Source organism: Folsomia candida, unplaced genomic scaffold (assembly GCF_002217175.1).
Source record: "Folsomia candida strain VU population unplaced genomic scaffold, ASM221717v1 Fcan01_Sc020, whole genome shotgun sequence".
In the NCBI taxonomy this organism is placed as follows: Eukaryota; Metazoa; Arthropoda; class Collembola; order Entomobryomorpha; family Isotomidae; genus Folsomia; species Folsomia candida.
In genome coordinates, this window is record NW_019091212.1 from 228278 (window position 1) to 247687 (window position 19410).

Below are 19410 nucleotides of genomic sequence, written 5' to 3' on the forward strand. Positions count from 1 at the left end.
ATAAAGTTGGAAAGTTTTTTCTTTATTTAATTTGTAACTAGCTAACGGATTTTGTAATAAATATGAAAACTATTTAGCTCGGGCTATAATCCTATGTTTGCTGCGGGGATGTGGACGAGGCGATGAATTTTTGTCGCTCGTGTTTCAAAAAGTCAGTGGCCGCCCGGTCCCAGACTCGATTTTCGAGGGTGAGGAGGATGGGAGAGTTTGGCTGGGCAGGTTTCGTGATGGAGAGGAAGATTTGTGGGAGGTCTTGGAGCGAGGTGGACGCCGTGGTGAAGGGGACGGACTCCAGGGGAAGGAAACACTCGCCGATGAAGTCGTTCCGCCCAAATAGGTCGTGGTCCTTCAAGGAGAAAACCATCATTCCGCCCAGCGACATCTCCTCAGGGCTCAGTATTCTGTAAGCAGATGAGGGGCACATAAATTGAATGCAACTTGGGAATTGAAAAAAAAAGTTGGAAAATTTGCAGGTTTGAGAAATGTATAAATTCAGTTATTTAACGGAATGTGGAGTGAAATTAGTGAAGTTTCATAAATGCATGAATTTTCATGAAATGTAAAAATTAATCCCCAATTGCCTTCCTTCTAACTAATCCACTATATGAATTTGCGAAACTCATTTCGCAACCAATCTTCACCCTGCGTTTCATTTGTACACATCATATATCACTCAATTTTTAGCCCACTTACATAGAAAACGTTTCATCAAAGAGAGGGAAAAGCGTCTTCTTTTTCGTCTTGGTTCTAAATTTCGGCGTCATGTGGAATACTTCGTGCGGGACGAGCTTCAGCTTGACGTAGGGGTCACATTGACCTAAATTTGTAAAACGCAACAATTTCCATCAAAGCATCTTTTTCAAGGGGGTCCAAACCCACAAAACTGTTCCCTAAAACTGGAGGTCTCCCAGCGTATGCTCTCCGATTTTGTGCAAATTAGTGCCAATCAATCACAAATTTAATTAGGGCGAAAGACACAAATCTCCAAATCCGAACGTTTTGGCAGAGATATTTTCATCCGTAGAGGAGTAAACGCGTCATAAGGTTGACTAATTTTACGTTCCAAAATTAATACATGTTTTCTCCTCTTTGGGTGCAAATGTCTTCGCCAAACGTGCCCATTCGATCGCAGATCGTGTCTTTTGCAGATTTCATACTAATCAAATTTGTGATTGGTTGACACTAGTTTGCTCAAAATGGCAGAGCATACGCTGGGAGACCTCCATTCTTAGTTTTAAAAAATTTGCATACCATTTGCATCTGCGCTCTTGAGATTCCTAGCGTTGAGGATTTCGACCTTGAGGGTGTGAATGTCTTCGCAGTAGTGGGCGCGGACGGTGAGCGAGCCCAACTCGCTGGTCTTGTTGGACGTGGCGGCCTGGGTTTGCCACCGTTCGGCGTAATACTTCATGACCAGCTCGCCCGTCGTGGCGCCGTAGAGACTGATCAACTCCTCCATCTCACGAATGCTCGAGTTGTACGTGGCGTCCATCCGCCTCGTCGCGGAGTCGCCTTCCGGGTAGAAAAAGTTTATCAGGATTTGCAACATGTTGTGGATCTGCTTAAAAAAGGAGGGCGGACGACGTTTCTGCAAATGCCAAATAGTTAAAATTTGTACCTTAAAGAAATAAATTTTTTAGAAAATTGATACATTTCTAAATCAGTAGGTTTTTAAAGGGTGAAGAAAGTGTGAAAATTTCTTCATTTAAATTCCATTCATACTTTTATACCACGATTTAAGATAGTGAGACAATTCATAAAGTTCTTGGTAACTTTTATAAAATCCGTTCGTGTTGTGTCATAATTTTACAAAATAAAGAGCCACCTTTGACCGGAGCAAGTTTACAAAAATTTGTAAGCTAATTTTTCTTCAAAATATGAAGAAAATTTTGTAAAAGTTTGTAAGTTTACGGAATTTGTTGATTTCACAGTTTCACCAAGGTCTGCATATGTGGAAAATTTATAAATTTATTAAATTTTTAAAATTCTAAAGTTTGAAAAGTTCCGAATTTCGTAAAAAGAATCCATTCAGACTTTTATAAATATCACAATTTTAACTAAATTTTGATGATTTGATTTTGATTTTAAGAAATTTTAGAACAAATTTACAAACTTTTTCATTTCACATACTCACCTCGATATTCGTATTGATCAACTCTTTCAACGCGACGGCAGCATTTTCCCACAAAATGACGAAAATCTTGTCAAAATTATTCTGTGAAAGTTTGTGCTTCAATTTGATCAAGTTTTTATCCAAATATTTCATCAGCGTTTCGATCAAATGAGATTCCGAATCTGTTTCAGATCCTTCCAAAAGTAAGCGAAGAATCATGGGGCGCATCTGTGAAAAATTAATTTTTTAGCTTGGTAAATTGTGCAAAAACTAATGATCTTCAGTGTTTCGTTTCTTTTGGGTTTGCTACATTTCTTGCACTGCAAAACAAGCAACACAAGAAATGCGAGATGCAAGAAACTGCCAGAAATATGGACCATCTAGCCACGATCCATATGAATTATGGAGATGTTGTTTTTTGCGCTTTGCATTTCTTGCAGGTCAAAATAGCTCCAAGAAGCCACTTTCTTGCAAATGGTTACGTGCACCCGAAACACTAAATTCAAATTTTTGCACCCACCTTATCCCCAACTTTTTCTAAAACTTCGATAACTTTATTGTGCACGTTTTCTTTGGCGTTTTCCATCACGGTGATGAGCGTGCGTTCACACTGCGCGGCGACGGAAGGTCCGCGGATGTCTTGGAGCTCTTTGATGATGCTCTTGATCCCGAGTTTCTCGCTGATTGGGGACATTTCCATCCCGACCCATTCGATATTGTTGATCGCGAAACAGAGCTAATTTACATAATTAATTTTTTGTCGTGTCATGCGAAAATTAAATTGGCAAATTAACTGAATAACCAACCTCTTCTGATATGTCATCCTGTCCGCTTTCCATCTCATCCACTTTTATGCACATCATCTCCGTGTAATAGATCGTGCATCGGCACAAATCCTGAAAATCCGGGAGAAATTGACAGTGATTAAAAGTAATAAAATAACAGGAAAAAATCAAACTTTCAAGAAATATAACCAAATTTGAAACCAGAAAATTTTACAATCACAATTTTGTTAAGAAATACGAATTGTTAAAAAAATCGCTTACATCCAAAATCTTGGCAATAAAGCTGTACGACCCTTCAATCTCCGGCCAGGCTAATTGACTCCAGAAAATTTGTATCTAAAAGTCACAAATTTTTAGAAATTGTGAATTCTATGCAAATGACCGGTTAACTGACCTGATGGAAAATATGTGCCGTGTCGACCGCGGAGGATGTAAACTGGGCGAATTCGTCCACCGGTTTCAGTGAATCGAGCTGCACGGCTTTCTTGATACGATTAATGGCCTTGAAATACGCGATGTCCAACCATTGCGCCACGCTCGTGTGGAACCAGTTGTGGAATGACCCCTGGATGTAGAGATCCTTGGGCGACGTCAGTTTCGAAGATAAGCTAAATTCATGGAACAAAATTATGTAAGTATTTATGCAAAAAAATGTCGATTTCATAAAAAATTGGACAGATTTTGGGAAACTCTGGAAGAAGCCTTAGATTAGTATATAAGAAGAAGCCGTGCATAATGGTTTTGAGCCGGGTGATTCTACGTGACCTCGCATGTGACCTTTCTGCACGACCCGCACTTTAATAAATTGTGACCTCACTCACTCTGCAAATTGTTTGACGGCGAGGTACAGCTCGAAGAGATTGGTGCCCATCGTGACGTCCTGATTTTGCAGGAAGCCGTCGTCCTCGCGGAGGTCGAGAGGTTTCAAATGACTGCAAATCTCCTCCACGAAAGGTTTCACCATGTCGTGGTACTGTCAGGGGAAGAAAATAGTGTTAAATAATCTCACAATTTCATGAAATTTCAAAATTATCTCATTTTCATACCTTTTCGTCATACACTTTGTAAGTGATGTCGAAATAGTCGACGTTCAAGAGTCTGAAATAAAATGGGAGGTTTAATTAATTAATTTGTTTTACTGAATAATTTGGAACTGGTTAATTTTCCGGTTTGAGAAACTAGAGCATTTTACAGTAGCATTTTTTCAAATAAAAATAAAAGCAATTTTCATATGAATCATTCAAAATTATGTATGAAGCTTAGGACACAATGTTTACACGTTAAGAAACGAGACATTTTACATGTGTTTTTTTCATTTAAAAATATCATGAGAATCTTTCAAAATTAAACAACTTAAAACATAAGTTTTCCACTTATGAGCATTTTGCATCCGCGTTTTTTACTAATAAAAATGCAACCAATGTCAAATATTTAGTCAAGCTCAAGGTTTCCTCGTTTAGAGTAAGTTTATACATATGAAAAAGTGAACTCATAATATCGACAGTGATTGACCCACTAGACGTGTTTTACACACAGCATTTACATCGATTGCACCGGAAGTGATCATCATCATCACCATCGATTCATTAACTAATTGCAATATTCATCACTAATAAATAAATAAATGCGAAACAATAAGGAGACAAGTGTGACATACTCTTTGAACAAAGCGTGCAGAGTTTCAAGGCCCTTCCGCAAATCGGCTATGATAATCTGACCGATTTTGATCATGTTTTCCACCGGGGACTCATGCCCATTGTGAGATGGTTGCGAAACGCCGGAAAATCTGGAATGGCATGATTAATTACACAAATTAGCACAATGTTTGTTTAAGCAGTTAAATATTTTTGTACTCACAGCTCGTTGGCCCCTCTGGAAATGGCATTTTCAGTTTTTTCTATCACAAATTCTACCGAGATCTTCCCCTCAAGATCCTTGTTCGACTTTTGGCGTGTTTTTAAGTGAGACACGAGCATCTCCAGGGTCCTGTTGGTTCATGAAAATCAAGCTTTATAAAAAATCATCCCGTATTCATAGCAGTATTCAATTTTAGAAAAAAAATTTATAAAACTAAGGTTGGGAAAAATTGATCGCATTTTACGACAAACTTTAGGATACAAATATCTTAGAACTCACTGCAACATGTGATACGTCTGCGTGACGCCGCCCCCGTTGGAGAGGAAACATTGGTGAATATTCTTAAAAAATGTTGCAAAGTTTTCCACCAATTTCTCCGTCGCGAACCAGAACTTTCGAATCTATATGAAGAACAAATTATCATAAAAACCTCAAAATTTCTTCAAAACTCATAAAAGTCATGTCAAATAAAATCTCGCAATACAATACGTTTATGTACTTATAATAGTGTTTCTCACGGGTTCGGGTTGTTACTTCGGGTTTCGGGTTCGGATTCGGGTTCGGATTCGGGTTCGGATTCGAAATTTCAGAACCCGAAACTTTCGGGTTCGGGTTCGGGTCCGAAAAATCTGATCCCAAAATTTCGGGTTCGGGTCGGGTTCGGGTTCCGACTAACAACCCGAAACCCGAATCAACAAGAATTTTTTGCCACAACGAACGCGAAAAAGTTAAAAAAGAAAATTAAAGTGTTAACCACACTTGCCAAGACGGTTATGCTGCCGTGATTCAGTAAACAATTCAAATTTTTAATTGTCGTAACTTCTTTTCACAAGTGTCTTCAATTAGTGTTATGATTTGAATATTAAAATAAAATATATTTTTTATCAAAAATTTGCTAACTAGTTAGTTTGAGCATACTTTAATATTGGAAACTTGAAACTGAAAATCATTTTCAGTTTTCAACTAATTTACAAATTTCTGAATATCACGGAAAGCCATTATTAAAGGTCGATTTTTTGAGATTGCATTATTGTGGTCGAGGAATTAAAATTCAGCACATTTTAAAATGCATTATATTTATGCAGAAATGTGCTTAATTATAATTCCTTGGCTATATTTACAGATAGTATTGTTGCTTTGAAAGCTTCCAAAGAATTTTTAGCTAAAAATTCAGCCCACCCATTAAAATTAAAATATATTCGGGTTTTCGGGTTCGGGTTTCGGATTTGATCTGCTAGTTCGGGTTCGGGTTCGGGTCCTTGCAAACGGGTTTCGGGTTCTTCGGGTTCGGGTTGCCCTCGGGTTTCGGATCAGTGGTATCGGGTTCGGGTTCGGGTTTCGGATTTGCAAGAACCCGACCCGTGAGAAACACTAACTTATAAGTTCCAAATTACGACAGCTTGAATCAAATTTTATCGAATTTTTTAAAATTTCAAAAATAACCTCCTGTTAAACTCATTAGAGTTTATCAAAATCGCTTTCAATTTACAAAATTTTTCGCACTTTTGCGCAATGTTTGAGAGATTTACATATTTATATTAGACTTTAGACGTGAGTACCCCCAACCAAGCTATGCAAGTGCATAGGCACATACTGTATTTATCATTTTCGTTAATAATATGCACATAATTTTCTCACATCATCATCCCCGAGGAGACCACCTTTCACATAGTTGACCAAGGTTTTAAACAGGACGGGGAAGACTTTGACGTTGAGGGGATGTTCGCACTGGACGCGCGTGTAGACGAGCCATCTCGCCATGTCGACATCTTTTTGGTTCAGTCCACCCAAAAGTTCGAGCTGGCGGAGGATGAATTCCGAGTGTTTGGCAAACTTGCCATCCCATTCGTGCGGGGGGACGTTTTCCTCGTCCAGCTCGTGCACGAGGAGGAGGTGAAGCACGTGGCGGTACTCTTGCGCCGCCACCTTCTTCTCCTTCTCCGCGCCGAGGGCCATCCTTAGGTGAACTTCTCCCTTCTTCTTGTGACCGTTCCCGTTCCTGCTCTCCAGACCGAAGAACGAGTCGATCCCTTCGGGTGGGATGGTCTACAGGATAAGATAAAATGGTTAATTGGACGATAAGCAGGTTGGATAAGAGTGTTCTTCATGCTGGACTTTTGTTCAAGGCTTGGTAAATTTGTTGAGGATTTCGTGTCTCAAACTGTCCAAAGCCAGAATTTTTGTGAGAATTGCGTGAAAGCTAATGGGAAATACGATGTGTATATTTATAAGCGAAGCTCACATTGAGAGGTATTTTGAGACAGCCGAGGAACTCGTGAGACTGTTTTCCGGTGGAGGCTGTGAGAGCGATTTCCTTCATCAAAATGCGCAACCCTCGTGTCGACTTGACCTCGCCGAAACGTTTCATCTTATCTGCCAGCGTTTCCTCGGGATCATAATCCCTGCAGACATCAAAACGTTAATGATAAGACGATGAAGTAAAATGAGACGAGCTTAATCCTCTGGAGAAATTAAACCTTACCAAACTTCAATATTTAGGGTGTCATCTTCCACAGTGGAGACAGGGCTGATCAAATTATAAGAAAATATTGATAAATTTACATACTTTAGAGGAAACTTTAGCTCGGATGATACATTTTTGTGCAAAAAACACCATTTCATCAAGAGAGAAATGTCAAATTTGTCAAAATTTAGCAATTTTTAAAATGTTACCCAAATTTCTACATTATAAATAAATATATATGTACACAAATATTGTCAAATTTTCACTCACAATGAGAAATATTCTCTCCACACGGGATTTAACGTTTCTGGTTTCATCGACGTGTTATGTTTCTGCTTCGGAGAGACGAAAAGGGTGCAAAAGGGATCGCTGAGACCTAGAAAAAAAACAATACAAATTAGTGACCGCTGCTTAAGTTTGAGGTGTGGTCATTTTTTTATAGATCAACCGTTGACATCCTTGCCCTTGAGCCCCTTGGCTTCGACGACTTCAAGGTTGAGGACGAGTGGGGGTGCTTTTTTCTCGCGGGCGGCCTCCAGGAGGCGCGCATGCTTGTCGTTATCAATGTGAAAGACTTGCTGCAGGTGGCAGATGAGGGAGTCGGACTGTGCGCCACGACCGCGCACCAGGGCGTAGAGCACTTCACTGTATAAATCGTCAATCTGCGGAGGGACAGAAATCGAATTAGTTTAGTTGTGTGTGTCGGCCGTGTGTAAAAGATACGATTCATTTTTGTATGCAAAAATGGGTCATATCCTTGATGCACGGCTAAATATTTATCAATCCAGGATTTAGGCAAGTGAAAGATGTAGTGAACTCTCGAATTTTTGCAAGATTTTACTCTTCGCAATTTGGAAATATAAATTTGAGAGGGTAATTTTTGGACCGGGTCACATTTAGCGTAGCCACGACTAGCTGTAATTCGACAACATTTTACAAATTTTGTCAGATTTTGTCTAGATAAATTAATAAACAAAAAAATCAGTGAGGCAATTCAGTAATTCACGCAGTCCTTGGTAGCATTGTACGTAAAATCCGTAAATTCGATAAACTTGCTCAGATCAAGGGGGTCTTTTTCTTATTTTTTTTAAAGTTTGTAAAAGTATTTTACAAAGTGCACGGCATTTTACGAGTTACAAATGACTGCATGAGTTATCTCATCGTCTTACCTCGCACACTTTTTTGAGAATTTAATTTACCTCCTAAAACTTGAACTTTTATCAAATTTAATTCAATCTTGTCGTCACTACGCTCAATACATATTTTTATATAAATAAACCATTAAACAAGCTATTAAATAAAAAGAATAAGAGAATAAAATTAAAATAGGAATAAGGATAAGCACGGTTAATTTCGAAAGGAAATAATCCGCCGCCATTACGGTCACTTTATGTCGCAAAGTCCCTCCACCACCACCAAGCCCCCCACCACCAACACCACAAACGTCCTCCGACTCGAACCTACGCGAGGCAAAGTTCTTCCTCAGGATTCGCAATCGACTCATGATGACCAGGGATTTTTTACAAAAAAACAATCCCAAAATTCCCGAAATTTCAGATATCACAACTTCCCAAAATCTTATCTAACACCACAGAAAACAATCAAGTCAAGCGTTCAAAAAGAGTAGAAATTGCATCCCAGAAGGATGATCTTGAAAAACACTTCCAAAATTCCCGAAACTTTAAATATCACTTCTTATCCCAAAATCTTATCTGACACAGAAAACAATGAAGAATCAAGTCAAGTGTGCAAAAAAACAGTAGAAATTGCATCCCAGAAGGTTGTGATCTTGCCCTCCTCGGTGGAACGAAGTGGGAGCCAAAAAAATAAATGGCACACTCACAACCAACTTCCCCACTGATCCAGTTTTATAAACTGATCGCAAAAAGACAACTTTTTGGCTCGAGTGTTTTCCCAAACGGGCCAGATACACGGACGAATCTCGAGCACACACATGTACATCCACCGAAGAAGAAGTCAGAAGTGGGGTGACGGTGACGCAACCGGTCTGACTGACTTGACTGACTGACGGGAAGAGGAAGGAAGAAATCTTCTCCTCTTCTTTTATTATTATTATTTCTAAAGCTAATTTTAGTTCTGTAAGTCAGGATTCGCAAATTAGTGCAGTTTTTGCAATCAGACGAAAAAAATCAGGAGAGAAAATGCAACCAAGGACTTCTTGGTGGTTCGAGTGAGGACACTATTTATTTAATTGGTGCTGATTTTAGAGATGTAATGCGATCCGAATGGATCCGTGCGGAAGGGATGTGGTGGATTTTTAATGGGTAAGATAAGAACGTGACGAAAAATAGAGGTCGCATCCATTCTGTACGGTCTCCTGTAACTGAAATTGACTGGATTGGACACACGACGACTGGACAACAACTGTCCAACAATAAATTGAGATGGATTGACTGCTTGGCATTGGAGGAGGAAATGCATGCATATTATATATTTTATTTACTAACTTTGGCGTCAATAAATTGGAATAACGTTGGCGTTTCGTGGTTTGCAGTTGCTGAGATTGATTAACGATATGCTATGTATGTATGTGGTTGAAAGTGGAGCTGAGAAATGACCGTGGGTATTTACACTGTATTTTATGGAGGTCTATGTGCACATTGCTAATTTGTCGTTTAAATGACAGATTTATTTTTATTTACAATTATGTTCAAACTGTTATGACATGTCGTAAAGTTGGAAATTATCAAAATTTCCGAGAATTTTTGTCTGATAAGGACTCGCCACGTATAAAGCACGCCAGTAAAAAATAAGAGAAAATGTCATTGACACTTCTTATCTGTCGTGGAATTGTAAGCTATTAAATGTCCTCTTAAGTCCAATGTTGTAATAAATGTCGTGACCATTGTAAATCTAAACCCGAGGTGGAACATTCCACTGGAATGAGATGAGACTGGTAATGTAATTCCCTACTGAATGACCACGTAAGTAAGAAAATTGACCTCGTCAAGTCGTTAAGAATATGCAATATGCATCCAGACAAAAAACTATGTATGTTGGACAGGGCTAAAATGCAACACTTTCGCTCCCAGTGTTCGAGAAGAATTGTGTAGAATTTTTAAATTTTAGAATTTCTGGAAACTTTCGAGATGTTTTTCTTCTACGCGTTGTTATAGATTTCTGATTTATTTGTTCACTACTTATTACCCTGGTATTTAATATCGTTTATGTATAAAAATCATGACCGCAAATTAGCTAGATTTATTTGGAAACCCTGAAAGTTCGTGTCGTCCTCCCCGTTTAATCAAGCCCAATTGATCCCACTAACTTCTGTGATATTCGTACTACGCAATCCAACCAAAATGAAATTATTGTAAGGGCTGTACATACTTATGCTTACAAAAACCACGTTTTTTTAAACACTCAACAAACTCATTTTCTTGGGCAAGTTCTTGAATTCAGAGTGGAGAAAGTATCTTATTAGCTTATTTGCAAGTGTACAGTAAGGCAATTCACACCGTCCTTGGGAACTTTGTAAAATCCATAAATTTTGTAAATTAATTTTACAAACTTTTGCAAAATAAAAAGACGCCCCTAATCTTAACATCAATGCCTGCGTGATTGTCTCAGTATTTTTGCATCGTAAATATGAATCCAACCTCCAACTTCCTCATGCATTTCTGAGCTTGGAAATTTCAATATTGTGTAGAAATTTTTCTTTTAAATTTATTATTTCTTCGAGATACTGAAAGTTGGAACTGCAGTTTTTTATGTGATGCAAAAAGTGCATATTTCATATGGTACAGAAGCACTGTGCACATGAAAAAAAGCCAAAAACTCCTCAAATGCATATAGAAAAATGTTTAAATTTCCGATAATTCGAAATTGATCTCTGTCTGTACATATTTGGAGAAAACCCGGACGACGCCGTGGTGGCTACGATCCCATTGAAATATAAATATATATGTAACGCTACTAGATATTTGGACGTCATGAAAAATATAACGACCACCACCAAGAAAAGCTTAACCCATAAAAATAGCATATTTGACTTACATTCCAACCTCCCAACGTGGGCCAGAGTTGATCCGCCAATTCCCCATCAATCTCATCCGTCGGAAACTGGAATTCCTGAATGCGTTTCTTCTCACTCGCCGCATATGAGATCCGGATGGAGGAGAACTTTTCAAAAAAGTCTTCATTCTCGCCTTCACCGTCACCCCTATGAAAATACGAAACAAAAAAAAATCGCTCAAAATTTTGAGAATAAACAATAAACACAAAAAATATTAAATACACAAATAACGCGTCAATGTCAATGATTTAATGAAATGTTCTCCCCGCAGATGAAACGTGACGTAAGTATGTAGGTGTACAAATTTGGGGTATGTTAACGGGCAGAATTTGCACATGTCACATATTTTTTGCACACTAAATTGCACGAAACTTTTCTTTACCTAATTTGCACCTTTTCCGGGGGATAAATTTCCTTATACTTTTTTAACCCAAACTTTGCCCCGAGTACGGTTAGCATGCCGAATTTTGACCGTTTTTTACTCAATTTCCTCCGACGAACGAATCCACGAGATTTTCGAGCCATTTAAAAACAACTTTGATCGATACGAACTGGTTGATTTGATAAAAAAATTGAGAAATCGTGACCCCGAATAATTCGCAGATGATTTCGCAAATAATAAAGTGATGATGAGTGTTCAAACAGTGAGTAAGATTGGATTGAATATTCAATCGCCTATATTAAAGACTTAGGAGGAGGATGTCTTGTTGTAGTTAAGATATCAACCTGAGTGAGGTTGATGATTGAGACGATGCGAAAATATTGCACTTCTTTATAAAGAATTTGCATGACGGATCAACAATGAATGTACATATGTAAGATTCGCGATGTACATACACACATAAATACATACGTTTAGATGAGTAATCGACGTCAAGTAGATAGATAGTTGGGAAAGGGACGTGCAAATACTGCACTTAGTTTTTCGTTTCATGTAGGTTTCCTAAATACATTTCTTGCACTGCAAAGCCAGCCATGCAAAAAATTCGAGGTGCAAGAAATTGCAAAAATATTCGCCATCTATCCCCGCGAAGTACAGCGGCGGGGCATCGTTGCTTGCACCGTGCATTTCTTGCAGGTCAAAATAGCTGCAAGAAACCACTTTCTTATCGTCATTTCATGCAAGTAACACGAAACACTGGCTGAAGTGCGAAAATAATGCAAAGGTAAACGTGTATAAACGTCAAAGATGGACAGTCTCTAAACGAAAAAAAACACGAGTACATATTTTCGCACTACTTTTTGCCTACTAAATATTAAATATAGTATAAATGAATCGTGATGAGGTGTACGGGGAATGCGGGGCGGATTATAAATACATGATATGTACACATATCTGTTCTATTCTCGGTTTTAATGGTTACATGGAAATTCTCATGAAAGGGAGAGAGATAGAGTCACACACAATTCAAATAATTGTGGGTTTTAAGAAGTAAGAATTATTTGTTTGCATGCATGCCTAATTAAATTTTATTATTTGGATGGGTTCGCTTAAAACATTTAAAACCATGGGTTTTGTATTCCGCACATTTTGCACGTTTTGCATGTTTTATTGTGAAATGTGTGATTTGTGTAGAAATTTGTGAGGGAGGGTTCTATAATATAGCCTTTCTATAATTACAAGATTATAATCAAACGGCGGATATGTATTTATTTTCGACGTTTTCATTTGATGACGACCGACGGTCAAATTTTGTTTAGGTTTTCAGACATATAAATATTTCCGCTTTTATTTCAAAAATACGTAAATCTTTTACATACATATTAAAAAAATTATTTCAGCAATATGAGACGAAATTTTTTGCTCAAAGAAATTCAACCAAACAAATTCAGAGCATTAAATTCTAAAATACAAATTTTGTTAAATTTCGTATTCTTTTTACATACTTCGTAAATATTTTACTGGCGTTTATTTTCATAAATATTAAATGTATACTTCAACGATTTTTCGTAAATACATATCCGCCCTCTGATTATATATAACTTGTGTAAATTACACAGTGTAATGGACACCCTGATTTTGTCGGGATAACCCTGACTCTTGCGGCTATAAATTCATACAGTGGCATTAATACAAATGTACAAGTTCGTGTCCTGTGTTCCTGGTAGGAGACCATTATTTACATACAATGAGAACTGTGTTCAATCTTTCGTCTTTACGACACCACGTACTTTTTGACACTGCAGTTCTAGATAAAAAAACGTGCTAATTAAAAAATGCGCGTCACCAAGCCAAGAAATACTTACTGAAGTCTGCCATTCATTCAATTGTCATTTATACGGGGATAAAATTACGTAGAAGAAATTAGTGACGTATTAACATTGAGTTTTTCTTGCTAAAATGTGTAAAAGGTTTTTAGAGGTCGATTGGAGACAAGTTTTTGATCTTGACTGAGTAACTCGCTAAAAGATTACAAGCATTTGCCGACTGTCACGTTAAATGTTGATAAATTCAGTAGCTGCAACTGCAGAGGGACCGTGAATAAGGGATATGATGGATTTTTGGCTGATTTTTAGTTGTTTTCTGACCAAATGCTCCCTAAAAATGCTCCCTAAAATGGACGACATTTGTGGTGCACGGTCCTCAAAGTGGTGGCGAGTATGTAAGGGGAGCAGGTTCTAATTTAAAAGAACTTGATTTGACCGTGTGTAGACTGGATTGGGGATAAACGTAGTAAAATTTCCAAGAAATCTGGTCTGGTATTCGTAATGAAGCAGAGTTTTCATGTCGTGATGGAAGAGACAGGATATTTTTTAATTTTACTAATTCTGATTTAATTTGTTGTCAGCCACAATGCTAAATATGTATGAAGCAGGTACTTAATTTGTAAGTGAAGAAGATGCTACTGGTAAATTAACCGGATTTATATTGTTTTGTTGTCTTAATTTTTGTATGACATGAGAATATGTATGCAAATTAAGACAAGATTTCACTCCATTTTAAATTCTGGATAGAAATTATAATTAAATATTACAGAATTATGAAATGTCAAGAATTGGCGAGTATTATGTACCGGATTCCAAGATGACATATTGTGCAAACTTGATACAATTAGCAAGTTTACGACAATTGCAAAAATCTGTTTAGGAACAAATTGCAGTGATGAATTTATGCTGAAGTTTCCACTTTTTTAAAGGGGCTTTGGGCATTTGTTCCTAACCAGATTTTGCAATCCTTGCAAATTTGTAAATTTTACAGAGTTTTGCAAAATTGTGTCATAAAATGTAGATATGTACATTATTTCTATTATTCTCATATTTCCCAGCAACACGTGAATAGAAAACTGTTATGCCAGCGACACAATACACATAAAAGCTTCTTTCTTATCTGTGATGACATTCGGTAAAATTATAAAATACAGTAAAATGGAAATGCTAATTAGTAGAAAGTAAACAAAATTGGCATGTATATTAATTTAGCACACTTTTTAAGCCGGGATTAAAATTGTGTCACTTTCATGAAAAAGTGAAAGGTTATCAATTGATGAGATTAACATGACAAAACAGTTACGACAAGGGAGAAACAACGGCTCTCTGTGTTGGTATTATTCAATCCATGGTAGAAATTTACATAACGAGTACATAATGCTGCACCACGGCGTGAATACTAATGAGGCGCAGGTTCAATAAACAAGTTCTCCAGCAGATCTAACTTGATTAAATTAAATGGAAAAAATCTCACCTTCTTTAATTTAATACGCAAATTACTTAAATGTGGAAATCTAAATTTGTAAAAATTGAGATTTTAGGGATTGTTTGGTTTTACAATTTGAAAAAAAATAATAAGTTAAATTTGTAAAAAATCTCAATTTCATCACAAATTATATATTCCTGTAAACTCAAAAAATTATACTTTATCAAAATTTACGAGATAATAATAATTTATATTAAATAATGATCTCAAATTTCCAAAAAATCTCACTTTACAAAAATTGTGAATTTGATTTGAAAATCACTGTTTTGTCTCAACTAAAAAATCTCAATTTTCACAAAAATCTCACTTGCACTTTTCTTAGAAGTTATCCATTCCTTCTTGAAAATTTTGAAAAATTCAAAACTTCGAAAATTTATAAACCCTTAACTAACTTTCCACTCACCCATCCGCCAACGCTTTAAGGAGTGCCCGTTTCCTGGCATTTCCCCGAATTCTGAGCCTCTTCCTTGGCTGTGGCGTTGCGGGCAGACGCGGCGTGGAAAACCCTTCCGGAGACGGGAGATGTATCACGAGCCTTGGTTTTGGAGGGGGTGGTCGTGGCGGTGGGCATGATGATGACACAACTTTTTGAACTATGACCGGGGTCACAACAACAACAGGGTCACTATTATTGATTTCCAGGCAGTGCACCTTTCTCGGCTTTCGCGGAAATCGGATCCGAATTTGAAAACACTCCGTCAACATGACGTCTAAAGTCTCTCAAGAAAACTGTAAAACTGAACTTTGGAACCTAACAAGCCCCAATAAATCTCAAGACGACGATTCTCCTCCTTCTCCTACCAGTCTCCTCACAATAATAAATAAAACCTCGATTAATCCATTGTTGACTTCACGCTTGAAATACGCCACCCATCCAGAAGAAGAAGGAGCAGGTGGATAAATAAAATCACTTGGGTGGGGTTAAATAAAGTTGCAGAGAACTCTGTATATATTTTTTACACTACAATTCGCACCACCACTTATTCTACAGACAAAGGAACAGGTGAAGATTTCAGGTGTATCAAGTTTCCACCGTTTCCGGTTCAACTTTTTTTCGCTTTTTTACACCCTGTAAGTAAAATAATCCTCTCCAATAAATAGCTCGACACACGAGGAGTCTCTACTCTACCGTCAGACTGACCAGATTTGCCCTTATAATTTGGCTGGATTTATCTGCGCAACTTGGCTAATCAGTTAGTTAAGGTACAATTTATGGGAAGCAGAGAGACGCTACTGGCACTTCTGGTGGTCACATACGTATCTGATGGATAAAAAGATACGTATCCCCCTTTGTTCAACTTTTTGTTGTTTAAGATGCTCACCAATTTGCACACTCGACTTGAATTATTTTTCTGGACAACTTTTCCACATTGTTAAAACTGGTCAAGTTTTTGTCTCACTTTATTCTTCATGCTTAGCCTTTCCTTAGTAAATAATTAAATTAACTGTGTATGTATACACTTACTTATCTGTAAATACACATGCATGTACTATATGTGCAGTTATTTCGTATTACGTCAAAAAATTGCCTTCAACTTTTGCCAACTTGGAATGTAAACAACAAGGTTCGAGTACTTGGTGAAGCAAGACTGGTGGCAAGTGCTTCGCTGCTAAATAACTAACTAATTCATCCTTTTCGCAAGTCTGACATCCTGGCGATTAAAAAACCTAGCACTGCTCACCTCATCAACAACAACAATGCAATGTGCAACTGAACTGCGGGCAGGAACCGGAAATGCATGACGGATCGTTGCCTGCTTAATATACCTATTCGTCAAGTAAATGAAAAAAACTGGTCCATTTCACTCCTCAATTGTTGAGAGATGAGTCACACGTGTGCGGATGGAGGAATCCTTATTCGAATTATTATTAACTTTATTAGCAAAAAATGCAGAGGTGCTTTGAACCACAGGTAGATTTTGTGCTTATAAATACTTATTTATGGCGTGCTCTTCACCGACGGACGAATAGAGAATTGGACCAATTGACAACTAACTGATTATTGAACCAAACATGCAACAATTTTGTGCCTATTTTTGTCGTGCTTTCCACCAACGGACGACGCGGAGTGAGTGAAACACAGGTAGTAAAATTGGACCAATTGATGCATGTACATAAGTAACTGATTATTGGGGAGGGTTGCAGGCAGCGTGGATAGGGTGAGTTTTTTATGGCATACAAATTTGCACATTTTGTGTAACAATGTTTCCCTATCGACAACAATCTCTCACGGTGCGTATATGTATTTACCATGATGATGAGTAAGCCGTGTGCCGTGGTAAATGCTGGATGGAGGAGGAGGAGGGCCAAGTAGTAAAATGTGAGATAGCAATGTTTAAAATCTAACCAACAATGGACGTGTAGCTACATAATTATTGCAGCACAGGTACATATTTAAGGAGGGAGATGATCAAGCACACGTTTTAAATTTACAGAGGTACATGGAAAAAATCAGGGGAGGGAAGACTTCGTAAATTAGAAGCTATGTAAATGCGCTCACGGCGCTACGTAATTTATCAACGATTGGGAACGTTAGTGACCACAAATACTATGTGTACTACGTACTCGTCTCGAAAATTCCGAGAATTTTCTTTCTTTGCAAGAAATTTTGATATCTTTTGAGAAATTCGAGTTTTTTTAGATGATATATAATCTGCGAAATGTGATTTAACCAACCACAACACAGACTTCACATAGATATGTACAAGCACTAATATGAGTACCTGTACACTACATCTACAACATTTTCAACAAGCTTGGTCATCAATCAACCACAAATTTACGGCTTTACAGACCAAATTCAAATCGTCCATTTTACCATTATTTCTTACAAGAAAGTTTAAAAAATATGCAACCAACATGGAAATGATGACTCAGAGGTTGTCCTTTGACCCAAGTTGACCCCCTCTTAACCCCCACTCATCATTCCCTAAATGAACTGACTCATCCTTAAAAACTGGGTCGTATCTCTTCTACACCGCCCACAATAAAATGAAAATTACGCGAGAAATCAGCCTTGTTTTTGTCATTGATTGCACATCAGTGAGTCACCCAATTGTTGAGATGGCTGGGTGTGTACACCTGCACTACATCATCAAGTAATGAGAGAATTGGACCTGAATTTAAAAAAAACCAATGGCAGAATAATGCATGGATTCAATTCAATTCTGCAGCCAGACCAGAGAATTGCCAGTCAAGCAAATAGTCCACTTCCGTCCGGTCCATTGTTTTTACCTGATTTATTATTATTATCATGCTCAACTTCTACTTGCTGAATCAAGGAGATGACGCATTTGTGGATGGCACCGCACCAAGATTTTTTTTGCATGGTGTAGAAAATATCGTTTCAAACACAGATTTCATGATCATTCTATGAGTTTAAAATCTTTAAAGAGACGTCGTTCCTTAATGTTGTGCTTTTAAAATCTTTAAAGATTTGTAATTTTATAGATTTTTAACGAAACGCACAATTCTCACGCATTATTAGCTAATTAGCTACTTACTTAATTGTTCTTTAACAAAGTCTTAATTACATATGCGACACTAACTCGTGTTAATTATGAGACTAATTTTCGTCTCATTTTTTACTGCAATAAAAAATGTCATAATCTTCTCATCACTTTACACCTATTTTGCATGTAAGTAACTAACTGCCCTATTTTTTATGCACCGTGTCTGTGCGTGGCTGGGTGTACTTCATAAATAATTTAATGCTACAAAATATCCATAATGCGAATATTACCCACGACAGAATTGCAAAAAACTTACAATTTTCCTTCATCCCGTTCCGAGAACAATTGGTCCGGAAGCTTCAAACTTTCATGACTCAGGTCGGCGTCACTTTGAATCCCGGTCTCATCTCGGGGTACGGTTTCTTCTTCCCCGTCGCCATCGTCGTCGCCACAACGCCGACTTGGCGTTACCGTAGTCGTAGCAGTGACATCACCAATATCTCGATTCACTTCCACTTCACCCACCACCTCGTCTTCCATTTCGGTGGTTTGCATTGCAGTGCAATTCGCAAGTCGAGAGCAAAATGCAATCTCGCAGATAACAAAATCTTTGACTGGCAAGAAAATGATTACACGGCAGACTCAAAAGGAAAATAACGGGGTCGTCCACGTCCCACGTTTCCACGGATAAGTGATGACCAATGTCTTCCTTATCGCGTTATTTGGGTAGAAAAATGCCTTCGTTTCGTCCCCGTCGTGTCCGCACTGTCCTCGTGAAGGTCGTCGTAGGTGGATTGGCTTGGATTGGATGGATAAACTTACAAGTTGTTGGTTGCTTATGGATAGATTGCAAAATGAGCCAATGTCGTTGATTACACGACGTAAAGGAATTCGCACACACGGCACGGCACGAATTACTTATTAATGGATGGCCGAAAAGGATTCGCACGAAGACCAAGGGAAAAAATTTTGCGAAAAAGATTCGCAGATTGTTAGACGACCAAGGGGA

At 37.9% G+C, this 19410-nt stretch overlaps 1 protein-coding gene across 5 annotated transcripts; it reads right to left on the minus strand.

Moving 5' to 3' along the window:
- Position 1: 1 nt before the first annotated feature.
- Positions 2-19310, minus strand: LOC110858027 (protein unc-13 homolog 4B). Of its 5 annotated transcripts, none has more exons than XM_035858457.1 (20): positions 18718-19310; positions 11237-11402; positions 7668-7881; positions 7490-7595; positions 7238-7282; positions 6998-7157; positions 6394-6801; positions 5035-5156; positions 4756-4884; positions 4556-4684; positions 3945-3996; positions 3720-3871; positions 3293-3506; positions 3160-3234; positions 2920-3009; positions 2634-2849; positions 2135-2341; positions 1252-1588; positions 694-817; positions 2-401 (listed from the first exon to the last, which is right to left on the minus strand). In XM_035858457.1, the coding sequence occupies exons 1-20, from the start codon at positions 18954-18956 to the stop codon at positions 92-94; spliced, it is 3495 nt and encodes a 1164-aa protein (XP_035714350.1). In that variant the 5' UTR covers positions 18957-19310; the 3' UTR covers positions 2-91. The 5 variants fall into 5 exon arrangements, with proteins under 5 accessions (XP_035714350.1, XP_021962355.1, XP_035714351.1 ...); XM_022106663.2 differs by lacking the exon at positions 18718-19310 and adding an exon at positions 15353-16199; XM_035858458.1 differs by lacking the exon at positions 18718-19310 and adding an exon at positions 11638-11938.
- Between the last annotated feature and the right edge of the window lie 100 nt (positions 19311-19410).